Genomic DNA, 22,107 nt, shown 5'->3' on the forward strand with positions numbered 1-22,107 from the left:
AAAGATGAGGCATTTGACCCCAAGAACACTGTAACTTTTCTTAACCAACTGTTAAGCATAGTTAAACAAAATGGATGGAATATTGAAGAAGGTGGACCACCTCAGAACTCTTTAGCAGAACTTCAAACCATCAGCTAGATGGTTGACACTTGGACACAGTTAGGTGTTCCAACAGGACAATGACTCCAAACACATCAAAGCTGGTTGTGGAACAAATAAAGCAGGATGACATTAAGCTTTTGGAATGGCCTTCCCAAAGTCCTGATCTCAACCTTATGTGTTTAAAAGTAGGGTCCATGCCAGGAAACCAACAAATTTAATCCAACTCTATCAATTCTGCAAAGAGGAGTGGTCAAATATCCAACCAGAATTCTGCCAGATGCTTGTTGATGGCTACCAAAAGCATCTGGTCAAGGTGAAACTATCCTATTCATCTTTCTGTTCAAGGTGTATGTTGTACAATCATTCTGTCAAAGAAATCACTGAAGCTCAATATTGCCATGACATTCATATCTATGTATGTAAACTTCTGCCTGAAACTTTATATAATCAGTGAATACAGTACTACTTTTAATATTTGGTCATGAAATGAGCTGTAAATCATTTTAAAGTGTGTCTTTCATATTACATTTTTAAAATCATGTAAGGATTTTTTGAAATGTAAGTTTAGTGAGTCACACTTTAATGTCTGTAAATTCCCTTAATGAGTCATATTGAGGGTGAAGAGAGCTGAAGGGTCACGAGAGCATATTTTCCAGCCTTCAGCAGGATCAGAATGCAAGTCCAGTCACCTTGAATCACTAAAACTAAATGTGACAAATAACAGAGTGCTGTTTTCTACAGGTGAGGATTGTAGAAGCAGCCAGTCAAACACACTCACTCATGCATAATGAACACGACGATGAGGAATTTTGAAATGTATCCTCACTCTCAGACATCAGAATAGATGCTTTTCTTGTATTTGTACGATGTAGTGTGTGTGTTGTAATAAAAAACCAAACAAAGCCTCTCAGATGCATTAGATGTTACCAGCCATGACTGTTCTGCTGTTCTCGTTTCCTATTATTCCAGGAATCACATTGGGAAAGTAAAACAGTGTAATAACACCACCTACTGGAGATTTGAGTAAGTATGTTATTCACATTCAAGATACTACAGCACAGTTTTTATGTCTTGGCAACATTACTGTTGGCGCTGTGGTAGTATACATGAAAATGTAATGTTTATCAAAATGCAACGTGTTAGGCTGTGTTGTAGTCAAGACCACCTAAACCCAGACCAAGTCATGACCAAATCCAAAGTGTATTGAGACCAAGACAAGACCAAGACTTTGAGGGGTTGAGATCAAATCAAGACCAAGACCAAAGTGTATCAAGACTGAGACAAGACCCCAAGACTTTAAAGGGTTGAGACCAAGTCAAGACCAAGACTTTGAGGGGTTGAGATCAAGTCAAGACCAAGACTTCGAGGGGTTGAGGTCAAGTCAAGACCAAGACCAAAATGTATCAAAACCGAAACAAGATCAAGACTTTAAAGAGTTGAGATCAAGACCAAAACTTTGAAGGGGTTGAGATCAAGTCAAGACCAAAGTGTATCAAGACCAAGACAAGACCAAGACTTTGAGGGGTTGAGATCAAGTCAAGACCAAGACTTTGAGGGGTTGAGATCAAGTCAAGACCAAAACCAAAGTGTATCGAGACTGAGACAAGACCCCAAGAATTTAAGGGATTGAGACCAAGTCAAGACCAAGACCAAAGTGTATCAAGACCGAGACAAGACCAAGACTTTGAGGGGTTGAGATCAAGTCAAGACCAGGACTAGACCAGTGTGTGTGAAGGGGGGTGGGGGAAGGGTGATAGCCATTAACAGTCGCGAAAATTTCGAGTTAGCAATGAGTCACGTTATTGGTCGCATTTGAATCAGGAAATTTTACATCCAAACCCAGTAACAATGTTAACAAATAAATCAGACAGTGCACAGGCAATTTAGTGAAATCCTCACAGTTGTGGTCTTGACCAGTCTTGAAATAAAACCCTGAGTCTCCATGTCTGAGATCGAGACAAGACAGAGTAAAAATGCGGTCGATTCTGAGATGAGACCGAGACCTTCAAAAAGTAGTCTTGAGACCAAAACTGGTCTCAAGTACTATAACATTAGTACTAGGTCTAATCACATAATAATCCAGTACTATGGCTGTAACCATGTAACTATGAGGACACAGAGATCTGGACCTCAGTATTTTTTGCTCATTTATACTGGTTTTCATCACAACTACCATGATCAAAGGGAAAATAAAACTGCCACTCATTTGTTTTACTTATAATGGAGACACTAGAAAAAATTATTTGAGGACTTTCTTATTTATTTCTGTACATAATATCAACATCTTTTTCCTAAAGTGAAATGTTCATTTTGCATAAGCTTGTCCAATGAAGAGAGGGACAAGATAGAAAATAATGAACATCTTGGTTCTATAATTTATACTAACTAGATAAAGGAAAGTTCTTGATGATATTATGGTAAAAAAAATCTACATAATTCAATAACTATACAAAGTAATTGGAATATTTTTGACAAAGGACCTTTTATACTATAGATGCTTGTAATACTGTATGTCGTCAATCCAATGTGTCATTTATAAGAAAGCTGATATAAAACTGCAGAAAACGTGCCAAGATCTTGTGAAATTTCCTCATTTGGAGGCTGAAATCGAATATTTTGTAAACCAAAATATTTAACTCAGTAACTTAAAAAGTGGTCGAATTTCAGATATTAAAAATGAGCGATTGATATTGCATACATTCTGTATTGTGATATATTGATTGTGATGTACGCTATATGGTCAAAAGTATGTGGACACCTGACCATCACACCCATACGTGGTTCTTCTCCGAACTGGTGTCACAAAGTTGGAAGCATAGAATGTATGTATATGTATGCTGTAAGATTACAATTTCCTTCACTGGAACTAAGAGGCTCAAACCTGTTCCAGCATTACACGACAATGCCCCCATGCACAAAGCAAACTCCATGAAGATATGGTTTCCCAAATTTGATGAAGGTGAAAGAACCTGAGTGTCCTGCTCAGAGCCCTGACTGAACTCAATGCCAGTGAACACCTTTGGGATGAACTTTAACACTGACTCCCCCCAAGGCCTCTTCACCCAACATCAGTGTTTGATCACACTAATATTCTTGTAGCCGAGTGATCACAAATCTAGTGGAAAGCCTTCCCAGAAGAGTGGAGGTTATTATAACAACAAGTTAGTTTAGTTATGGCCAGGTTCTTGCCCAAACTGATAATCACACCATCAGTTTTTCTCTGGCTAATCAGACACAAGGTACGCCACCACTCTTACCAGAGCAGCTGGGGGTTAGGCGCCTTGCTGAACAGCACTTGAGCCAGTCCTGCTGGTTCAGGGAATCGAACCAGCAACCTTTTGGTCCCAAAGCTGTTTTCTCTAACCATTTGGCCATGGCTATAACAGCAAAGGCAGAATAATATCTGGAATCGGATGTTCAACAAGCACATACAAGTGTTTTGATCAGGTTTCACATACAGTACCCTTCACAATTATTGGCACCCCTTGTAAAGATGAAGAAAAAAAGGTTAGAAAAAAATCCACCTTTTGGTGAAGTAGCTTCATCTCACAATGGAAAAATGAGAAAAACCCAACCTTTCATTGAATATTTTTCAGAGAAAAAGAAATCCCTCATCAAGAAATAATTACCGTATTTTCAACAAAAACACATATGCCACTATTATTGGCACCCCTGGAAATTATAGTGAACACAACGTAACAAGCATGGTTCCTGTTTAAATTGTACATTTTTGAATCGATTGGAGTGTGTAATGTGGAGGGCACTGTACTTTTGGTCATATAGTATATTTTATAGACTGGAGAACATCACTATTTCCTATATTTTGCATGGCTGTCACTAGATTTCTTCAATGCCAGAGTGTGTTATTTTGATTTTAAAAGTAATTTCAAGCTTTCTTTCAGCTCGTCACTGAACTTTGTAGACGTCTGAATCAGCTATGTTATGAGACGATGTGAAATGTTACTTTTATTTTACTTCATTTTGAGTTTGGTTAACTAATCTGGGGTTGGGTTTCCCAAAAGCTTCTTAATGCTAAGAGCATCTTAACTAGGAGAGAGAGTGTTCATTGTGATGCTCGCTCTACCATTTAACGATGATCTTTTTGCTACGATGCTTTTGGGAAAGCCACCCCTGTGTGTGTGTGTGTGTGTGTATAACATTTTTAATGCCACACTGAATCCGAACAAACTACTACACACTGTTAAAACATAAGACAAGACACAGTTTATTTGAATATTTAAATTTCATCCTTGTGTCCACAAATCAACTTTTAAAAAAACACAATAATACAAGCTTGAAAAATCACATAATTCATTTTACAAAATCAGTCCATATCATATAAATTGAATCAGAACAGTCTGCCATAAAAGTAATTTAAACACACAGAGAAGCTCAGTGTGATATATCAAGACATATATATATAAAGGTATTATTACTGATATATTATTACAGTATTATTATTTAAAGAATTGTTTCACGTTTTAAAAAAAAGTAAGGAAATTTCTATTAAACATGGATATTCTACACACACCTATAACTGGCAGATTTGTTTCGAATCGTTTCTTATTTCATCTGTGCAAAGGTTTTTCATTTTACAAATGGTTCAAATTAAGAATAATGTATAACATAAATAAATATAAATCTCTTATTATATAGGTTAAATATGAGAAGCTAAAGACTAAATTGCTCCATTTGTCCATCAATTATTATCTTAGTGCCTGAACTTTTGGAACATCTCAAACCTTTCCGTTTCCTCTTCAAGTCTGTGCTTTCATTTTCCTGTTTAAAAGGCAAGCTAAAAAATTTTTCTTTAACCTCCTGTATAAGTGAAATGATCACAGACTTGGCTCTGTCTGCATCTGAAGATGTCCAAATAATATCAATAATATTAAATATGGCTTACAGTTTAATTTAAGTTCATTCATTAAAAAAAAAAAGCTGTTACAAAGTATATTCACCATATGCAGCATGGTCCTTGGCTGAAAACTCATCAAACTTTCTTTATTTATTTATCTGGCAGATGATTTGATCTGAAATCTGATCCAGCATAGAACTGAGGCTGAGCTTGTTTCGAACAGTTGCTGAGTGCAGGGATTTGACCTTGCAACCTTCCTGTCCAACTGCATGACAGAAATCAGGTTTCCACTTCCTGCCACTAGGTGTCGCTGATGTCGCAAATATCATTTTAAAGTTTTTAACAAAAAGAGTATGTACGTACAGGTTGAAATGATTTCTTGTAAACCTTACAGCTAATGATTTACCACAAAACACCTTGTCTTTGTCAACACAAGTGTTTTTTTGTAGCAGAAGTAAGGTTATGGTCACACTACAGCTCGCGATGCTTTGCGATGGGTTATCAATGAAAATGAGGTGTTTGGTGGTGATACTTCGCCAAGCTTCGGGATGTATTCCCAAACCCGTCTGCGAGTATTCGCCGCTTAGTTTGCCGACGAAAACAAAACATTGGCACCAAATTTCAATGCGTGCATTAAAAATTTTTGCGATGTTTTTGGCCACTCACGAGGTAGAGACACCAAAAAACAACTCGCGAAGCTCGGAGAACATTCGCCGTACATCACACGACTGGTGGCGATGCTACCAATTTTTCATCGCTAAGTATTCGTGAGCTCTAGTGTGAGCAGGGCCTAAAATTAACCAAATAAGTCGTAGGTTGTTGAACCACTCATCATATCTCCTGCGACTGTATTTCTGTGTGCTTCAGACGTCAATCAATCAATCAATCAATCAATCAATCAATCAATCAACTAACTAACTAACTAACTAACTTTAATTTCTTCCATTCAAATCCTTCGGAACAACATGGTACAGAGTCTCAGGACAAAGTGAACATCAGTTGGTCCTTTCCATCAAGTCCAGTTCGAAACACTTCAATTCAAAATGTAGCTTTCAAATGTCTTTCTTTCTTTCTTTCTTTCTTTCTTTCTTTTTCGTTCGGACCCGAACAACAATCTCCAACACCAATAAATGTATTTCAACAATAAAAAAGTGATTGTAACCAAAAAAACTTGTGACTGACATTACAAGATTTGTCGTTCATAAAACTGAACATCCTGTTGGTTATTACTGATCTACACATCTTTGCATATCAACATGTTTATGAGTCAAACTGGAAAAAATGTTTCATTTCAGATCTTTATTTCTCCCTTTCTCACCTTCATTAGACAGTTTAGAAATACATTTCTGCACATTAATACGTATCTATAAACAGCCTTTGGATGAAACAAAAAGATATTTTTTTGATCAATATGCAGTCTGTCTATAAACAATAAATAAGAACTGATGTAAATTGCAGCTGCAATAGAAGAAAAAACCCTGAAACCCTGATTTAAAAAAAAGTGTAAATCCAGTAAAGTATCCTCTTATTGCCAGACAGCAGTAGAAACAGCAACACCTACGGTAACACACAGACAAGTGTGCTGACGATGTGTTCAATAAACAAAAAAAAAAGGATCAATGGAGTTTATTGAATGTTGATAAATTTGATCATTAAGAATCATTAAGCTGTTAATCACATAATTACATGCAATATCCTACTGTACTTAAGTGCTTTTTTTAAAGTACCATTACTTCACAAAGGTACTGCCATTTTCGAGACATTGTACCTTCAGTTCTTTCCATGACAAAATCAAAATTCTACTTTTCCCTCCACTGTGTTCTCCAGCATGTCAATAATCATGATTTTTTTTTTTTAAAGTGAGGGTTGTCTAAAATATCTGGAAAAATCACACACAAAAAAAACCAAAATCAAAAACATGTATGTTGGGATTGCTGAACATGTCATTTGGTTCTGATTGATTCCAAAAGCAAATTAATAAAGTTTTTAAATTTATGTTTCCCAAGTCTTTTTAATAGAAATGTAAAAATATATATATTAACAACAGCAGCCTTAACTAGGACACATGTTAGAGTGCATATTTCCACCAAGCCACATGTTATCAACATCAAAATCAAATCACCTGAACCTGGGGTAATACTAAAGCTGTCCACCAAATTTCATCCAAATCTGTTCACTACTTTTTGAGTTATGTTGGTAACAGACAAAAAAAAATCCTGGATCCGCATACATATCTGGATTTGTGTCAAAATCTAATCAGTTGTGCCTTGGCCCATGGCCCACCTTTCCTCCAAATTTCATCCAAATCAGTTCATGACTTTTTGTTGGGAAAAGACAAACAAACAAACAAACAGGGGTGAAAACATAACCTCGTCCAACAAAGTTGGTGGAGGTAAAAAAAATTTTTAGCAACTTTAATGATTTTTTAGTGTTCCCTCTTGGGGCACCTTCAGCAAAGTGTGTTCTTACTCATTTTTGGGTTTCAACTCATTTTTTTTGGGAAGCCCCCCCCCAAGACCCCTTGAACACCTTTTCTAAAATCTGGGTATGTATGTGGTATAAATGATTTTCTTCTCAAAACCTAGACCCTGGCAGACATTTACAATTGACCTAAACCATCTCGGTACTTTGTACCATCTTAGAAAAAAGGATTCTTGGATAGTTAAAGGTTCTTAGGAGGAACAACTGATTAAGGAACCCTTAATACATGATAATATTTAAAAGTGTATAATAATTTAAGTATATTCAATAGTAAGGATTTATGAACTTTAACGAAAAATATAGAGGATTTTGTACTTGATGAACTTACGCTGATGAACATTCTGGCGTTTCTGGATAAACATCTCGAATAAAGTCCAGCTCATGGAGACATTAATGTGATATACACTTTTATATTATATAAACACGAGTGTTTTACTGGGAAATACACCACGTATTTTTCATACGCGCTCCATCCGGGACATGGAGAACCAAAGCCGTGACAGAAATCTCTATATGTCACTCGTGAGGAAATCGATGAATTGTTTTGATAAATTTGGGTCCTTTTCGTTTGTAAATGTGTCTGTATAATAAAAAGAAAATCACACGTTGGCTTGAAGATATGAATATCTTCTTGTGTTGAAAATATTTTCAACCGTTTGCTTCGTTCATTCATGATATATACATTCACCACTCGAAGATAAACTTCATATCTTCACGCAACTGTGTAATATCCTCTATATAGAGTAGATGATCATAGAACAGAACGAGCATAGCTATTGACCATAATACACATTAACGATATTGTCTCAAACTCTCAACATATAATACCAATTATTATATTATCATTGTGTTTCTCTATAAATCCATCCACTTGGTTATTTAACATTTCACCAAGCAAACCTGTCACTGTATTTAATTAAAAATACGTTTTTAAATTGCTGCAGTTCCTCCAATGACCACAAGAGGGCACATAATCACATAACCATGACATAATAATGAACGTAACATCCTCACATCTATATATTCAACATCCCAAAGAGTTCTCATTAGAAATCCTACTCATTAGTCATCAGCTTACACTGACTGGGAAATTTCTTTCGGGGCGACATCCACAGATCGTGTCCTGTTGCTGGAAATTTACGTCACAGCATCTCACTAGCTAATTAGCTAATTATTCAGTGTGTAAATAAACACACACTCAGCTAAAACCTAACCCAGATCACTAAACATAACACATAAACATAAACATGGCTATCTTTACGTTTTATTATGCGACTGAATTCTCGATTCTGATTGGTCAGAAGATGTTGATTTCCATGGCAACGACATACTTAAACTGATTTTTAAAAAAGTCTTGATTAAGGTGACATTTTCTGTGAGGAGACGTTTACTTAATATTTATGAATGGAGTCTCCAGTAACTATAAATGGATACAAAATATAACGTGCTTTTTTAATAAACACCTTGTTAGGGTTTGCAAATTGTTGTGGTATAAGAGGAATAAAACACTTCAGGAATAACATCATGATGGTAACCAGAGGTGGGCAAAGTACCCAACTTCATTACTTAAGTCAAAGTACAGAGCCCACTGGTTAAATGTTACTCTGATACAAGTGAAAGTTGTCCAGTCAAATTTTTACTTAAGTTAAAGTACTGAAGTACTTGCTTTTAAAAATACTTAAGTGTTAAAAGTACATTTTCTGTCAACGTATTGTTGTATTATTGCCAAAACACTTACAAAACCTAATGCCGCTACCAAGGACAGAAATGTGAATTCACAAAATGAACGCATGCCGTGCCATCATGGTGGTTTAATGTTAAGCTAGCTAGTCAGTGAAACTCCACCTGACATGCTAGGAAACTCTTTTCAAACTCTAAATCATATTGGGTAGCTAACGCTACTAGAAAAGAAAGATTTCTACATTCTGTTTATTTGGCAAAGTTATGCGAAAACATATTTCTGAAAGGACTTCAGATAAATTAACATTATTCATGTTAGCGTAACTCCATTTTTACATGCTAACTAACAGTGTCCAAGTTAACTAGCTATGTGTTATCGTTAGCCGTGGACAAGGCTACAGCAACTTGGCGGGCAAATCCATAGAAAGTCATTTGACTAACCAGACTGCATAGCTATTGCAACGTTATCGCTAGCTCTAAAAGCACAGACAACTTCATTGCAAGCTTTCTCTTGGAATAAAACATTTATATACCTCAATATGCTTCTGCAGGTTGGACGGCGAGTAGGCCATGATGTGGTTCGTTTTCAGCAAACAAAGCAAACGTTTAAAACGAAACGTATCTTTAATCCTTTCTGAAAACTGAAACATGAGTTCATGGGCTGTGGGTGTGTGTGCATTCCCCAGAAGAACTGCCTCCTTTCATTCTGCCATCAACTGATCGTGTTAAATAACGCTGCTGAGAAATCACTGAACTTGATTTTATACAGTCTATGGACGTGACGTGACCCTAGTGATTACTGACCGGCTGTCTCAATGTCACCTGCGAAAAAACCATCACGTTTTAGAAAAGAAAAGAAAAAAAATCCACTTTCGAAACTGCTTCATAGTAACGAGTAACAAAGACAGAAATGTAGTGGAGTAAAAAGTATGATATTTGTCTTTCAAGTTTAGTGAAGTTAAAGTCATAAGTTTCAAAAAAAAAAATACTCAAGTAAAGTACAGATACTCAAAAAGTGTACTTAAGTACAGTACTCAAGTAAATGTACTTCGTTACTGTCCACCTCTGATGGTAACCATTAGCAACTTTGCTTTATCACACACTGATTATTTTCCTGTAACAACGCAACATATGCCCCTTTTCCACCAAAGCAGTTCCAGGGCTGGTTCGGGGCCAGTGCTTAGTTTGGAACCGGGTTTTCTGTTTCCACTGACAAAGAACTGGCTCTGGGGCCAGAAAAACCGGTTCCAGGCTAGCACCAACTCTCTGCTGGGCCAGAGGAAAGAACCGCTTACATCAGCGGGGGGGGCGGAGTTGTTAAGACCAACAACAATAACAAGACCGCGGAAGATCGCCATTTTTAAGCGACGAGAAGCAGCAGCTGTACAAACGCAAAGTCATCCATTATTATTAATATTATTGTTGTTGTTGCTGCTGCTGCTTCTTCCGTGTTGTTTTTGCTTCGATATTCGCGCCAAGGTTTATGCAAACGTAGCGATGTAACTGACGTATACAGCGACGTAATGACGTGGCTTCCCTTAGCACCGCGAGCTATGGAAAAGCAAACTGGTTCTCAGCTGGCTCGCAAGTTGAACGAGTTGTGAACCAGCACCAGCACCGGCCCTGAACCAGCCCTGGAACTGATTTGGTGGAAAAGGGGTATTGGAGAGTTTTCTTTCTTATTTAACATGCACCACTTGCAGTATAACTGTGTAAAACGACTTAAAAATAAAAGAACGTCTATCAAAAAGTTATTATTAGGATGGCTATGTGTGCTAGCATTTGGGATGTTAAATCATAAATCATAAACGATGTTCCGAGGAGAGACGGATTCATGCATGAGTTGCGACGCAATGTTGATATGTCAGCAGAACCCAGAGAAATGTGATTAGCCGTTGATGCTAAGTGTAATTTTAGCTGTAGTGACTGTTTACCAACATTTTCTAAAAGTTTTATCTTGTTTCTGCTCTCTCTGTGCCTTTACATTGTAAAAGCCTACATGCTAGCTTGCTACATCATTAGCCTCAGTCATTAGCTAGCTTATGCTTGACATCTATGCTTCCAGTTGCCTAGCAACAGCATTGTTAAACCTTTAACCACTCAACTGGTTGAGTGTATCGTCGAAAGAACAAGCTACATAGGATTCTTGAGTGTGTTCCTGTTGAAACAACTGTCATTTCCAAGTCAATAGGACAAATCAAAAACACAAAGCCTGTGCAATTCACAAGTTTTCTATTCTATATCATAGTTTTTCATGTGCCTGTAAGTCACCGTGGTCCATGCGTCAGGCTTTCTTGGCGGCGCTACGCTGCTTCTGTCTGCGCAGGTGAGCCTCGATCTCATGCCGGAAGAGCAGCATTCCCAGCTGCCCGTGTGACGCCTCGTTCATGGCTTTGCTCTGCATGCACATCTTGTACTGCTCAGGTGGGAGCTCGTCAGCGCAGTGCTTCTCGTGCCACAGGTGGAAAAGACCGCGAGACGGAGCACGGATCACCAGCAGGTTACTGTGCAGGTACTTCCTGTAGAGGTGCACATCCTCACCACCCCACCCTTTAATATCCACATCAAACCCACCTGAATGGACAGGACAGAGAATGTCGTAATCAGCAAACAAGATGTGTGCGTGTGTGTAGGTGTGTAGTGCTATTTTGGTTGGACGTAAACCAGGTCTTTCCTGTTCTCTACCAGTTGTTTTCATGGGCAGAAATGGACGTGCCTGCACTAATGTGGGTGTGACTTTCTAAATCTGGTATTTTCAAGTTAACATCGGTCCAAAATTGTGCTCACGTTACTGCATATCAAGAGCCATTTTTAGCAAAGACACAAAGCCAAAATTGTGTTTTCCAAATGGACATCAAGCAAAGCCTTAAAAGTCCTGTCTACAACTGACTGAATTATTTCATCCATAACAAAAAAAAAAACCAAACCAACAACCAACATCCTCTATTTCTATCATAGAGATAAGATGCAACCCTGAGTCAGTCTTTTTAAAGGGAATGACAGGAGCTGATCTGATTGGATATCGCAGTCCCAGAGCTATCCTTCAGATGCAGAATGATGATTTAAAGGAGAACTGAAGTCATTTTTAAACTTGCTTTATTTCTTAATTAACGTATTACTCAATTACGTTCTCGATTTTAGTAACCTTATATCGTGACTCGTATTGGCAACTAACTGCAATTAAATATTATACTTATCGGCCTATTCGGTTTTTAGCCGTGTTGAATTTAGTTCGTTTGGTCCACGGCAGGCGTCGCTTATCCGCGCGATCTTCACGAGACTTGTGCGAGACTTCGAAACGTGAAGTGTCAGCCAGGTGTCAGTGCCGCCATTTTGAAAACTGTTTTCCAAATGAAATATTGCACAAAAACGAGTTTATTTATTTATTAAAGATATTTTTGGGGCTTTTTCACCTTTATTGGATAGGACAGTGTAGAGACAGGAAATGAGTAGGGGAGAGAGAGAGGGGGGGGGGGGGGAGAAGGATCGGGAAATGACCTCGGGTCGGAATCGAACCCGGGTCCCCGGATTTATGGTACAGCACCTGAGCCATGATGCCCCCACAAAAACGAGTTTAAATGACGATTACTGCCTACTTTTTTCAAACTTTCCTGATTGCTATCAAAACAAACAAAACTTCCGGCTTGATTACATCAGCATTCGAAAGAGGGCGCGCGCGTCTTTTGACAACGTTGGCAGATGTTGGTCACTTACCCTGTGTCCGAAATCGCTCCCTACTCACTATACAGGGCACTGTATAGTGGGGACGCCATTTTGTGGTGCTGTTCGAAACCTTAGTGGGGATTATTTACACCCTATATAGTGCACTCAAAGTATCCCACAATGCATCACGAGAAGTAGTGTACAATAATGGTCACTAACCAAAGCAATATATCCCATCATGCATTGCAGTTGCACTGAAAGAAATCAAATTAAAAGTCTCAAATTTGATTTAATAAAAGGCAGCGGCAAAGAAGAAAATATTCAGCCTTGATTTAAAAGAACTGAAAGATGCAGGTGCTTTGTATTGATTAATGTGGGAAATACGCTCAGTATAATATGGATTTATCACAAAAATACATGCATGTGTTTATAATTTTGAAAACCCACCAGTCGACTGATCTAGCACGTTTTAATTGTGCAACAGTAATGACGTAAATACCAGCACGATGGACTAGTGTCCGAAAGTGGTTTTACATTTTACCAGTGAGCTCACTATATAGTCCTCTATATAGTAATTCCCTATATAGGGAGTAGGGAGTAGTGAACAAGTGAGCAATTTCGGACACAGGGTTTGATTTCCGCTGTACGATTTACTTCCGTCCTACGATGTCTCGCACAGGTCTCAGCGAATCTCGTTTACAGCCATTGCTTTGACATATGGACTGATATATTACATAGCGTATTTCAAACACTCATAACTTGCTATAGCGGTGACAAAATCCCATCTCATCTCATTATCTCTAGCCGCTTTATCCTGTTCTACAGGGTCGCAGGGGAGCTGGAGCCTATCCCAGCTGACTACGGGCGAAAGGCGGGGTACACCCTGGACAAGTCGCCAGGTCATCACAGGGCTGACACATAGACACAGACAACCATTCACACTCACATTCACACCTACGCTCAATTTAGAGTCACCAGTTAACCTAACCTGCATGTCTTTGGACTGTGGGGGAAACCGGAGCACCCGGAGGAAACCCACGCGGACACGGGGAGAACATGCAAACTCCGCACAGAAAGGCCCTCACCGGCCACAGGGCTCGAACCCGGACCTTCTTGCTGTGAGGCGACAGCGCTAACCACTACACCACCGTGCCACCCGCAGTGACAAAATAGCTATCAAAAATGCATTCCTATATTTAATAAAATAAGATAAATAGAATTTTGATAATAAAAAAATTGCCTTCAGTTCTCCTTTAACTTACCACACGCTATGAAAGGAGGAGTGTGTGTCATGCTCAAACTCATATTTACCGATGTTGATGAAGTCGGATCTGTACTGACAGGTCATCCCGAAACCAAAGTCCCGCCAGAAGCCTGTGTCTTTCTTAATCACCTGCACAAAAACATCACACGAACTGACATCATCCTCCTGTGTGTCTTAACATGGTCTAATGTGACGCCTACAACTCTTCACTATAACTCTTTATAACTGAGTAACAACGCTCGTGAAAGATTATAAAGTCTATTATAATAATGCCTTATAAAGACAGACAGAAACAGGATGGACAGAAGAACAGAGAGAATGACAGACAGACAGATGAGCATACAGATGGGACAGAAAGCTCTCTCTCTCTCTCTCTCTCCCCACACTCACCGGCCACTTTAATAGGAACTTGTTCTTGATTCTAAGACTCCTGTTCTTGGCCGCAGGAGTGGAACCCAATGTGGTCTTCTGCTGTTGTACATGCTTTTCTGCTCACCACGGTTGTAAAGAGTGATTATATGAGTACGAGTTACTATATCCTTCCTGGGAAAAAAGCTCGAACCAATCTGTGCCGAGGTTCCCAAAAGCATCGTAGCACAAAGATCATAGTTAAATGGTCAAGCGAGCAGCACAATGAACACTCTCTCTCCTAGTTAAGATGCCCTTAGTGTTAAGAGGCTTTTGGGAAACCCATCACTGTCCAGTTTCCTTTGGCCTCTCTTACCAACAAGGCGTTTGTTTCCACCCACAGAACTGTTGCTCACTCACTCACTCACTCAATGTTTTTTGTTTTTCGCACAGTTCTGTGTAGAAACTGTTGTACGTGAAAACCCCAGGAGATCAGCAATTTCTGAAGTACTCAAACCAGTCCATCTGGCTCAAACCAACACCCATACCACAGTGAAAGAAAGTCACACTTTGAGATCACAATTTTCCCCATTCTGATGTTTGAAGTGAGCATTAACTGAAGCTCTTGATTTGTATCTGCATGATTTGATTCATTGTGCAGCTGCCAAGGGATCGGCTGATTAGAGAACTGCACAAAACAGCAGGTAGACGGGTGTTCCTAATAAAGTGCCCGGCGAATGTGTTTATATGTAGATAGATAGAGAGATAGAGATGGATATTGATCCTTTCTCAATTCTGTTTGAGGAATAATCTTGTTTCAGCGGTGAAACAAAGTGTACACCCTCCTATCCCCTCTTGCTAAAAGAACACCTCTCTAACAATCCAGCTGTGTATAAATTTGCATTGTTTTGATTAAACCGAGGTTCATTACCAGTTGTTGCTCCACAGGCGGGATGTGATCGCTGCCTCCATAAATCACTGCGGGATTATACTGGCTGAACAGAATCGGATAAAACACTTTCTTTCCTGAAAGAGACCGACACATGGATTTGAAAATCTATATTCCGTTTCTCTTTGTCATAATCGATATAAACAATCCAGACGCAAACAGCCCCAGAGTCCCTTCATAAACTCAGCGATGTCATGCAGGAGTGGAAAAAAGAGACAGAGAGAACAGAACGACACAGCATGGCAGATATGTTTCGATCACTTCATCTTTGTTTACTTGAACAAAACAGTAGTCAGATTTCTATCAACAACTCATCTCATCTCATTATCTCTAGCCGCTTTATCCTGTTCTACAGGGTCGCAGGCAAGCTGGAGCCTATCCCAGCTGACTACGGGCGAAAGGCGGGGTACACCCTGGACAAGTCGCCAGGTCATCACCGGGCTGACACATAGACACAGACAACCATTCACACTCACATTCACACCTACGGGCAATTTAGAGTCACCAGTTAACCTAACCTGCATGTCTTTGGACTGTGGGGGAAACCGGAGCACCCGGAGGAAACCCACGCGGACACGGGGAGAACATGCAAACTCCGCACAGAAGGGCCCTCGTCAGCCACGGGGCTCGAACCCGGACCTTCTTGCTGTGAGGCGACAGCGCTAACCACTACACCACCGTGCCGCCCCGAAGGCTATATTATCAAATAAAAATATAGCATGTAATATAACGAATCCAGGATACCTGGTTCGATCCTGCCTTTTAACACAATGCTACCACCACCATGCTTCACTGTAGGGAAGGTCTTCTCAGGGTGATGAGCATTATAAAGGGCCGACATACTGCTTCACTCTGCTACTTTCTTTTCGTACTCTCTGACTGACCTGGCTGTGTGTTCAGTCGGCAGCTGTTGAGAAAGTCAGCAGTAAAGACGATGTCGACGTCACAGAAAAACAGCAGAACGTTTCCTCCTTTCCAGGCTCGGGCACCCACATCCAGACCTCGGCCTCGGGAAAACTCCTCGTTCAGGTGGATCATCGTGAAGTTACGGAAGTTTAGCTCTCTGAGTCAAAAAAAAAATTAAAGAGAGAGATGAGCAACGTATTAATTTGGAACAGAACACACTCTGAACCATTGATTTAATCTCCACAGTGCTTTTCATGTTTTCCATTAGATTAGTGAGTACCACATATAAACTTTAAACCCTATCATCACAATCAGGGAACACAATAGGTATCAAATTAGGATTTTTTTTTCAGTAAGACTGGAAAGTATTCATAGAGCTCTCTCTCTCTCTCTCTCTCTCTCTCTCTCTCTCTCTCTCAGAAGGGCTATGATTAAATGCCAAAATTTTAGCTTGATTTTTAAACTGATACTGGCAGACAGAGGCCACGCCTCCTTCACTGATTGATAAGATTAATATTTGGCGTGCCCCTGTTTCTCTGCTTTTTAATACACATGAGATGTTATTTTTCTGCTCTCAAGGTCAACTCCTTCCTCGGTAGCGCTCTGAACTCCTGTCTCCGTTTCTACTCGCGTCATTTATCTGCTGCCATGTCTTAACCAATCGTAAGAACATATGTAGTTCTTTGTTCTGAATTGACCAGTCATGCTTCGCTCACCACACCCTCATGTTTGAATATATACTCATGTTTGACTTAGAATAAACAGAGAAACGTGTTTACGTGGTGAATGTGGTGCTTGTTTTCAGTGATGTCACTCCCAGGCTTGTGAGGAAAACTGATGGCTGAGTGGCAGAAGCACGGGTTATTAATTTAATCTTAACACTGATACTGGCAGACACAGAAGCCACATCTTCACCGACACTGGCAGACACACAGGCCACACCTCCTTTATTGAAACACAGGTACAGAGGCCACACCTCCTTCACCGACACTGGCAGACACACAGGCCACACCTCCTTTATTGAAACACAGGTACAGAGGCCACACCTCCTTCACCGACAATGGCAGACACACAGGCCACACCTCCTTTATTGAAACACAGGTACAGAGGCCACACCTCCTTCACCAACACTGGCAGACTCAGAGACCACACCTCCTTTATTGAGACGCAGGTACAGAGGCCACACCTCCTTCACTGATACTGGCAGACACATAGGCCACACCTCCTTCACTGACACTAGCAGACACACAGGCCACACCTCCTTTATTGAAACACAGGTACAGAGGCCACACCTCCTTCACCGACACTGGCAGACTCAGAGGCCACACCTCCTTTATTGAGACACAGGTACAGAAGCCACACCTACTTTATTGAAACACAGGTACAGAGGCCACACCTTCTTCACTGACACTGGCAGACATACAGGCCACACCTCCTTTATTGAAACACAGGTACAGAGGCCACACCTCCTTCACCGACACTGGCAGACACACAGGCCACACCTCCTTTATTGAAACACAGGTACAGAGACCACACCTCCTTCACCGACAATGGCAGACACACAGGCCACACCTCCTTTATTGAAACACAGGTACAGAGGCCACACCTCCTTCACCGACAATGGCAGACACACAGGCCACACCTCCTTTATTGAAAGACAGGTACAGAGGCCACACCTCCTTCACCAACACTGGCAGACTCAGAGACCACACCTCCTTTATTGAGACGCAGGTACAGAGGCCACACCTCCTTCACTGATACTGGCAGACACATAGGCCACACCTCCTTCACCGACACTGGCAGACACACAGGCAACATATCCTTTATTGAAACACAGAACACAGGTACAGAGGCCACACCTCCTTCACCGACACTGGCAGACATACAGGCCACACCTCCTTTATTGAAACACAGGTAGAGAGGCCACACCTCCTTCACCGACACTGGCAGACTCAGAGGCCACACCTCCTTTATTGAGACACAGGTACAGAGGCCACATCTTCACCGACACTGGCAGACTCAGAGGCCACACCTCCTTTATTGAAACACAGGTACAGAGGCCACACCTCCTTTATTGAAACACAGTTAGAGGCCACACCTCCTTCACTGACACTGGCAGACATACAGGCCACACCTCCTTTACTGAAACACAGGTACAGAGGCCACATCTTCACCGACACTGGCAGACTCAGAGGCCACACCTCCTTTATTGAGACACAGGTACAGAGGCCACATCTTCACCGACACTGGCAGACTCAGAGGCCACACCTCCTTTATTGAGACACAGGTACAGAGGCCAAATCTCCTTCACCAACACTGGCAGACTCAGAAGCCACACCTCCTTTATTGAGCCGCAGGTACAGAGGCCACACCTCCTTCACTGATACTGGCAGACACATAGACCATGCTTCCTTCACTGATTATTGGCAGACACACAGGCCACACCTCCTTTACTGAGACACAGTCACAGAGGCCACGCTTACTTCACTGATACTGGCAGACACATAGGCCACGCCTCCTTCACTGATTATTGGCAGACACACAGGTCACACCTCCTTTACTGAGACACGGTCACAGAGGCCACACCTCCTTCACTGATACTGGCAGACACATAGGCCATGCCTCCACTGATTATTGGCAGACACACAGGCCACACCTCCTTTATTGAAACACAGGTACAGAGGCCACATCTCCTTCACTGACCCTGGCAGACACATAGGCCTCGCCTCCTTTACTGATTATTGGCGAACACACAGGCCACACCTCCTTTATTGAGATACAGTCACAGAGGCCACACCTCCTTTACTGATACCGGCAGACACATAGACCACGCCTCCTTCACTGATTATTGGTGGACACAGGCCACACCTCCTTTACTGAGACACGGTCACAGAGGCCACGCTTACTTCACTGATACTGGCAGACACATAGGCCACGCCTCCTTCACTGATTATTGGCAGACACACAGGTCACACCTCCTTTACTGAGACACGGTCACAGAGGCCACACCTCCTTCACTGATACTGGCAGACACATAGGCCATGCCTCCTTCACTGATTATTGGCAGACACACAGGCCACACCTCCTTTATTGAGACACAGGTACGGAGGCCACATCTCCTTCACTGACCCTGGCAGACACACAGGCCACACCTCCTTTATTGAAACACAGGTACAGAGGCCACACCTCCTTCACTGACACTAGCAGACTCAGAGGCCACACCTCCTTTATTGAGCCGCAGGTACAGAGGTCACACCTCCTTTACTGATACTGGCAGACACATAGGCCACGCCTCCTTCACTGACACTAGCAGACTCAGAGGCCACACCTCCTTTATTGAGCCGCAGGTACAGAGGCCACAGCTCCTTTACTGATACTGGCAGACACATAGGCCATGCCTCCTTCACTGATTATTGGCAGACACACAGGCCACACCTCCTTTATTGAAACACAGGTACAGAGGCCACACCTCCTTCACTGACCCTAGCAGACACACAGGCCACACCTCCTTTATTGAGCCGCAGGTACAAAGGTCACACCTCCTTTACTGATACCGGCAGACACATAGGCCATGCCTCCTTCACTGATTATTGTCAGACACACAGGCCACACCTCCTTTATTGAGGCACAGGTACAGAGGCCACACCTCCTTCACTGACCCTGGCAGACACACAGGCCACACCTCCTTTACTGAAACACAGGTACAGAGGCCACACCTCCTTCACTGACACTAGCAGACTCAGAGGCCACACCTCCTTTATTGAGCCGCAGGTCCAGAGGTCACACCTCCTTCACTGATATTGGCAGACACATAGGCCACGCCTCCTTCACTGATTATTGGCAGACACACAGGCCACACCTCCTTTACTGAGACACAGTCACAGAGGCCACACCTCCTTCACTGATACTGGCAGACACAAAGGCCACACCTCCTTTACTGAGACATGGTCACAGAGGTCACATCTTCACTGGAACTGAAATTGGATGAAAATATGAAGTCAAGCAGCTCTTTTAGTGTATAATAATCCGGAATGCTAACATACATCCATATAAATTTTTTTAATTAACTAATTCAACTCTGATTATAGCCCACGCAGAGATATGCAAACGGTCCAGGTCAATAATTTAGATTGTCCTGGTTTGACAGGCCCATCTCACCGATTGATCATGTTTCAGATCAAGTGTTCTGTGCTCCAGTTTTTCCCCAGATTCAATTTCTTAGCACATGAGCACTCAGTTTTGGATTTGTTTCAAATTCCTTTAGAAACCTCTAATTCTCCAAAATGAGCCAATAACAATGTAGACAAGGCAGTAATCAGGAATGGAGATTGGCAGATTTACAATGTATGTTTGTGTGTATTAAAAAAAAAATATATATATATATATATATATGATTCAACCCTGCCGAAAGCAGACAGCAAACATTTCCTTTTGTGATACTGGTTTGTTTTTGAGAGAAGGGGACTGTCTAGAAAGACTCCTTTTTCCTCCACTTCAGTTTGTTCACCATTTTTTTCCACTGTACTGAAGCACTGGGCCAGTTTTTAAACACACACACACACACACACACACACACACCAGCCTAATGTCTCCAGAATGTCTCCACGTCATTCGTAAAGGCAAAATGGGTTCAGTCCAGACACTCATAAATGACTTACACTGAACTCTGGGATTCAGAACATGGAACACCTCAAATTACTCCCATAAACACTTAATGAAATTTCACACAGGCGTGGCCTCTGTATCTGTCAATCCCAGTGAAGGAGGCGTGGCCTCTGTGCCTGTCAGTCCCAGTGAAGGAGGCATGGCCTCTGTGCCTGTCAGTCTCAGTGAAAAATAAATGGCATGACTCATAGTCAACACTCTGAAGGAAAAGCCAACAAAAACATTTAACAAATTTAAAATCAGATGTTTGTCCAATGATCAAGAATTTTAAAGACACAGTAACACAAGTTTGGGTGACAGGAAGAAAAGGTGCCAGAGTAACTTAATACTCAACAATATATCCAAATTTAAATTAATAATACATTTCTCCAGCTCAATTGGTTTTTATGATTAATGGAAATCTGTCTCACCCAAAATGCTTTCTATACATTTCTACCTCAAACCACATCCAGCTCTTGTAGCACAAACTGCGGAAAAAGTTAATGCTAACACCTTTCTGTTTTAACCACCATTAACTTTTGTGCTACAGTAGCTCTTCTGCTGGATTGGACCTTATGGGTTAGCCTTCGTGCCCCATGCGAATCAATGAGCCTTTGACACCCGTGACCCTGTCACCGGTTCACCGGTTGTCCTTTGGATCCTTGGACCACTTTTGGTAGGTACTAACCACTGCATCCCAGGAACACCCCACGAGATGTGCTGTTTTGGAGATACTCAGACCCAGTCATCTCACCATCACAATTTGGCTCTTGTCAAAGTCACTCAGATCTTTACGCTTGCCCATTTTTCCTGCTTCCAACACATCAACTTCGAGAGCTGACTGTTCTCTTGCTGCCGAATATATCCCACCCCTTGACAGACGCCATTGTGATGAGGTAATCAGTGTTATTCACTTTATCAGTCAGTGGTTTTAATGTTATGGGTGATCGGCGTATATCACACTGCAGGATATATAGCTATTTTATCTCTTATAAATGTAGCATATTAGACCTATTTTATCTACTATACCACGTTATACTATACTCTATCTTAGCACTGGAATGTGATAGGATGAAAGTAATTGCACTCCTGTATTACTGCAGTATAGTCTAGTACAGGATGGGACAGCTGAAATAATATTTTATTTTTGGCTTAAACTGCTCCTTTAAAAATATTTAAAGTAAAAGTATTTAATTTGACAAGCAGAAAACTAAT

The 22,107-nt window shown here is 41.1% G+C and overlaps 1 protein-coding gene across 2 annotated transcripts in view; it reads right to left on the minus strand.

Moving 5' to 3' along the window:
* Positions 1 to 4,587: 4,587 nt before the first annotated feature.
* The window catches only part of csgalnact1a (chondroitin sulfate N-acetylgalactosaminyltransferase 1a), an 83,864-nt gene continuing 66,344 nt past the window's right edge, over positions 4,588 to 22,107 (minus strand). For both annotated transcript variants that reach the window (XM_060908912.1, XM_060908913.1), the window contains exons 5-8: positions 16,227 to 16,405; positions 15,325 to 15,419; positions 14,093 to 14,174; positions 4,588 to 11,692 (exon numbers count right to left, since the gene is read on the minus strand). In XM_060908912.1, the coding sequence (XP_060764895.1) occupies positions 11,403 to 11,692; positions 14,093 to 14,174; positions 15,325 to 15,419; positions 16,227 to 16,405 (646 nt within the window). In that variant the 3' untranslated portion in view covers positions 4,588 to 11,402. The remainder of the gene's footprint in view (positions 11,693 to 14,092; positions 14,175 to 15,324; positions 15,420 to 16,226; positions 16,406 to 22,107) is intronic.

The sequence above is a fragment of the Neoarius graeffei genome, chromosome 25 (assembly GCF_027579695.1).
Source record: "Neoarius graeffei isolate fNeoGra1 chromosome 25, fNeoGra1.pri, whole genome shotgun sequence".
Lineage (NCBI taxonomy): Eukaryota > Metazoa > Chordata > Actinopteri > Siluriformes > Ariidae > Neoarius > Neoarius graeffei.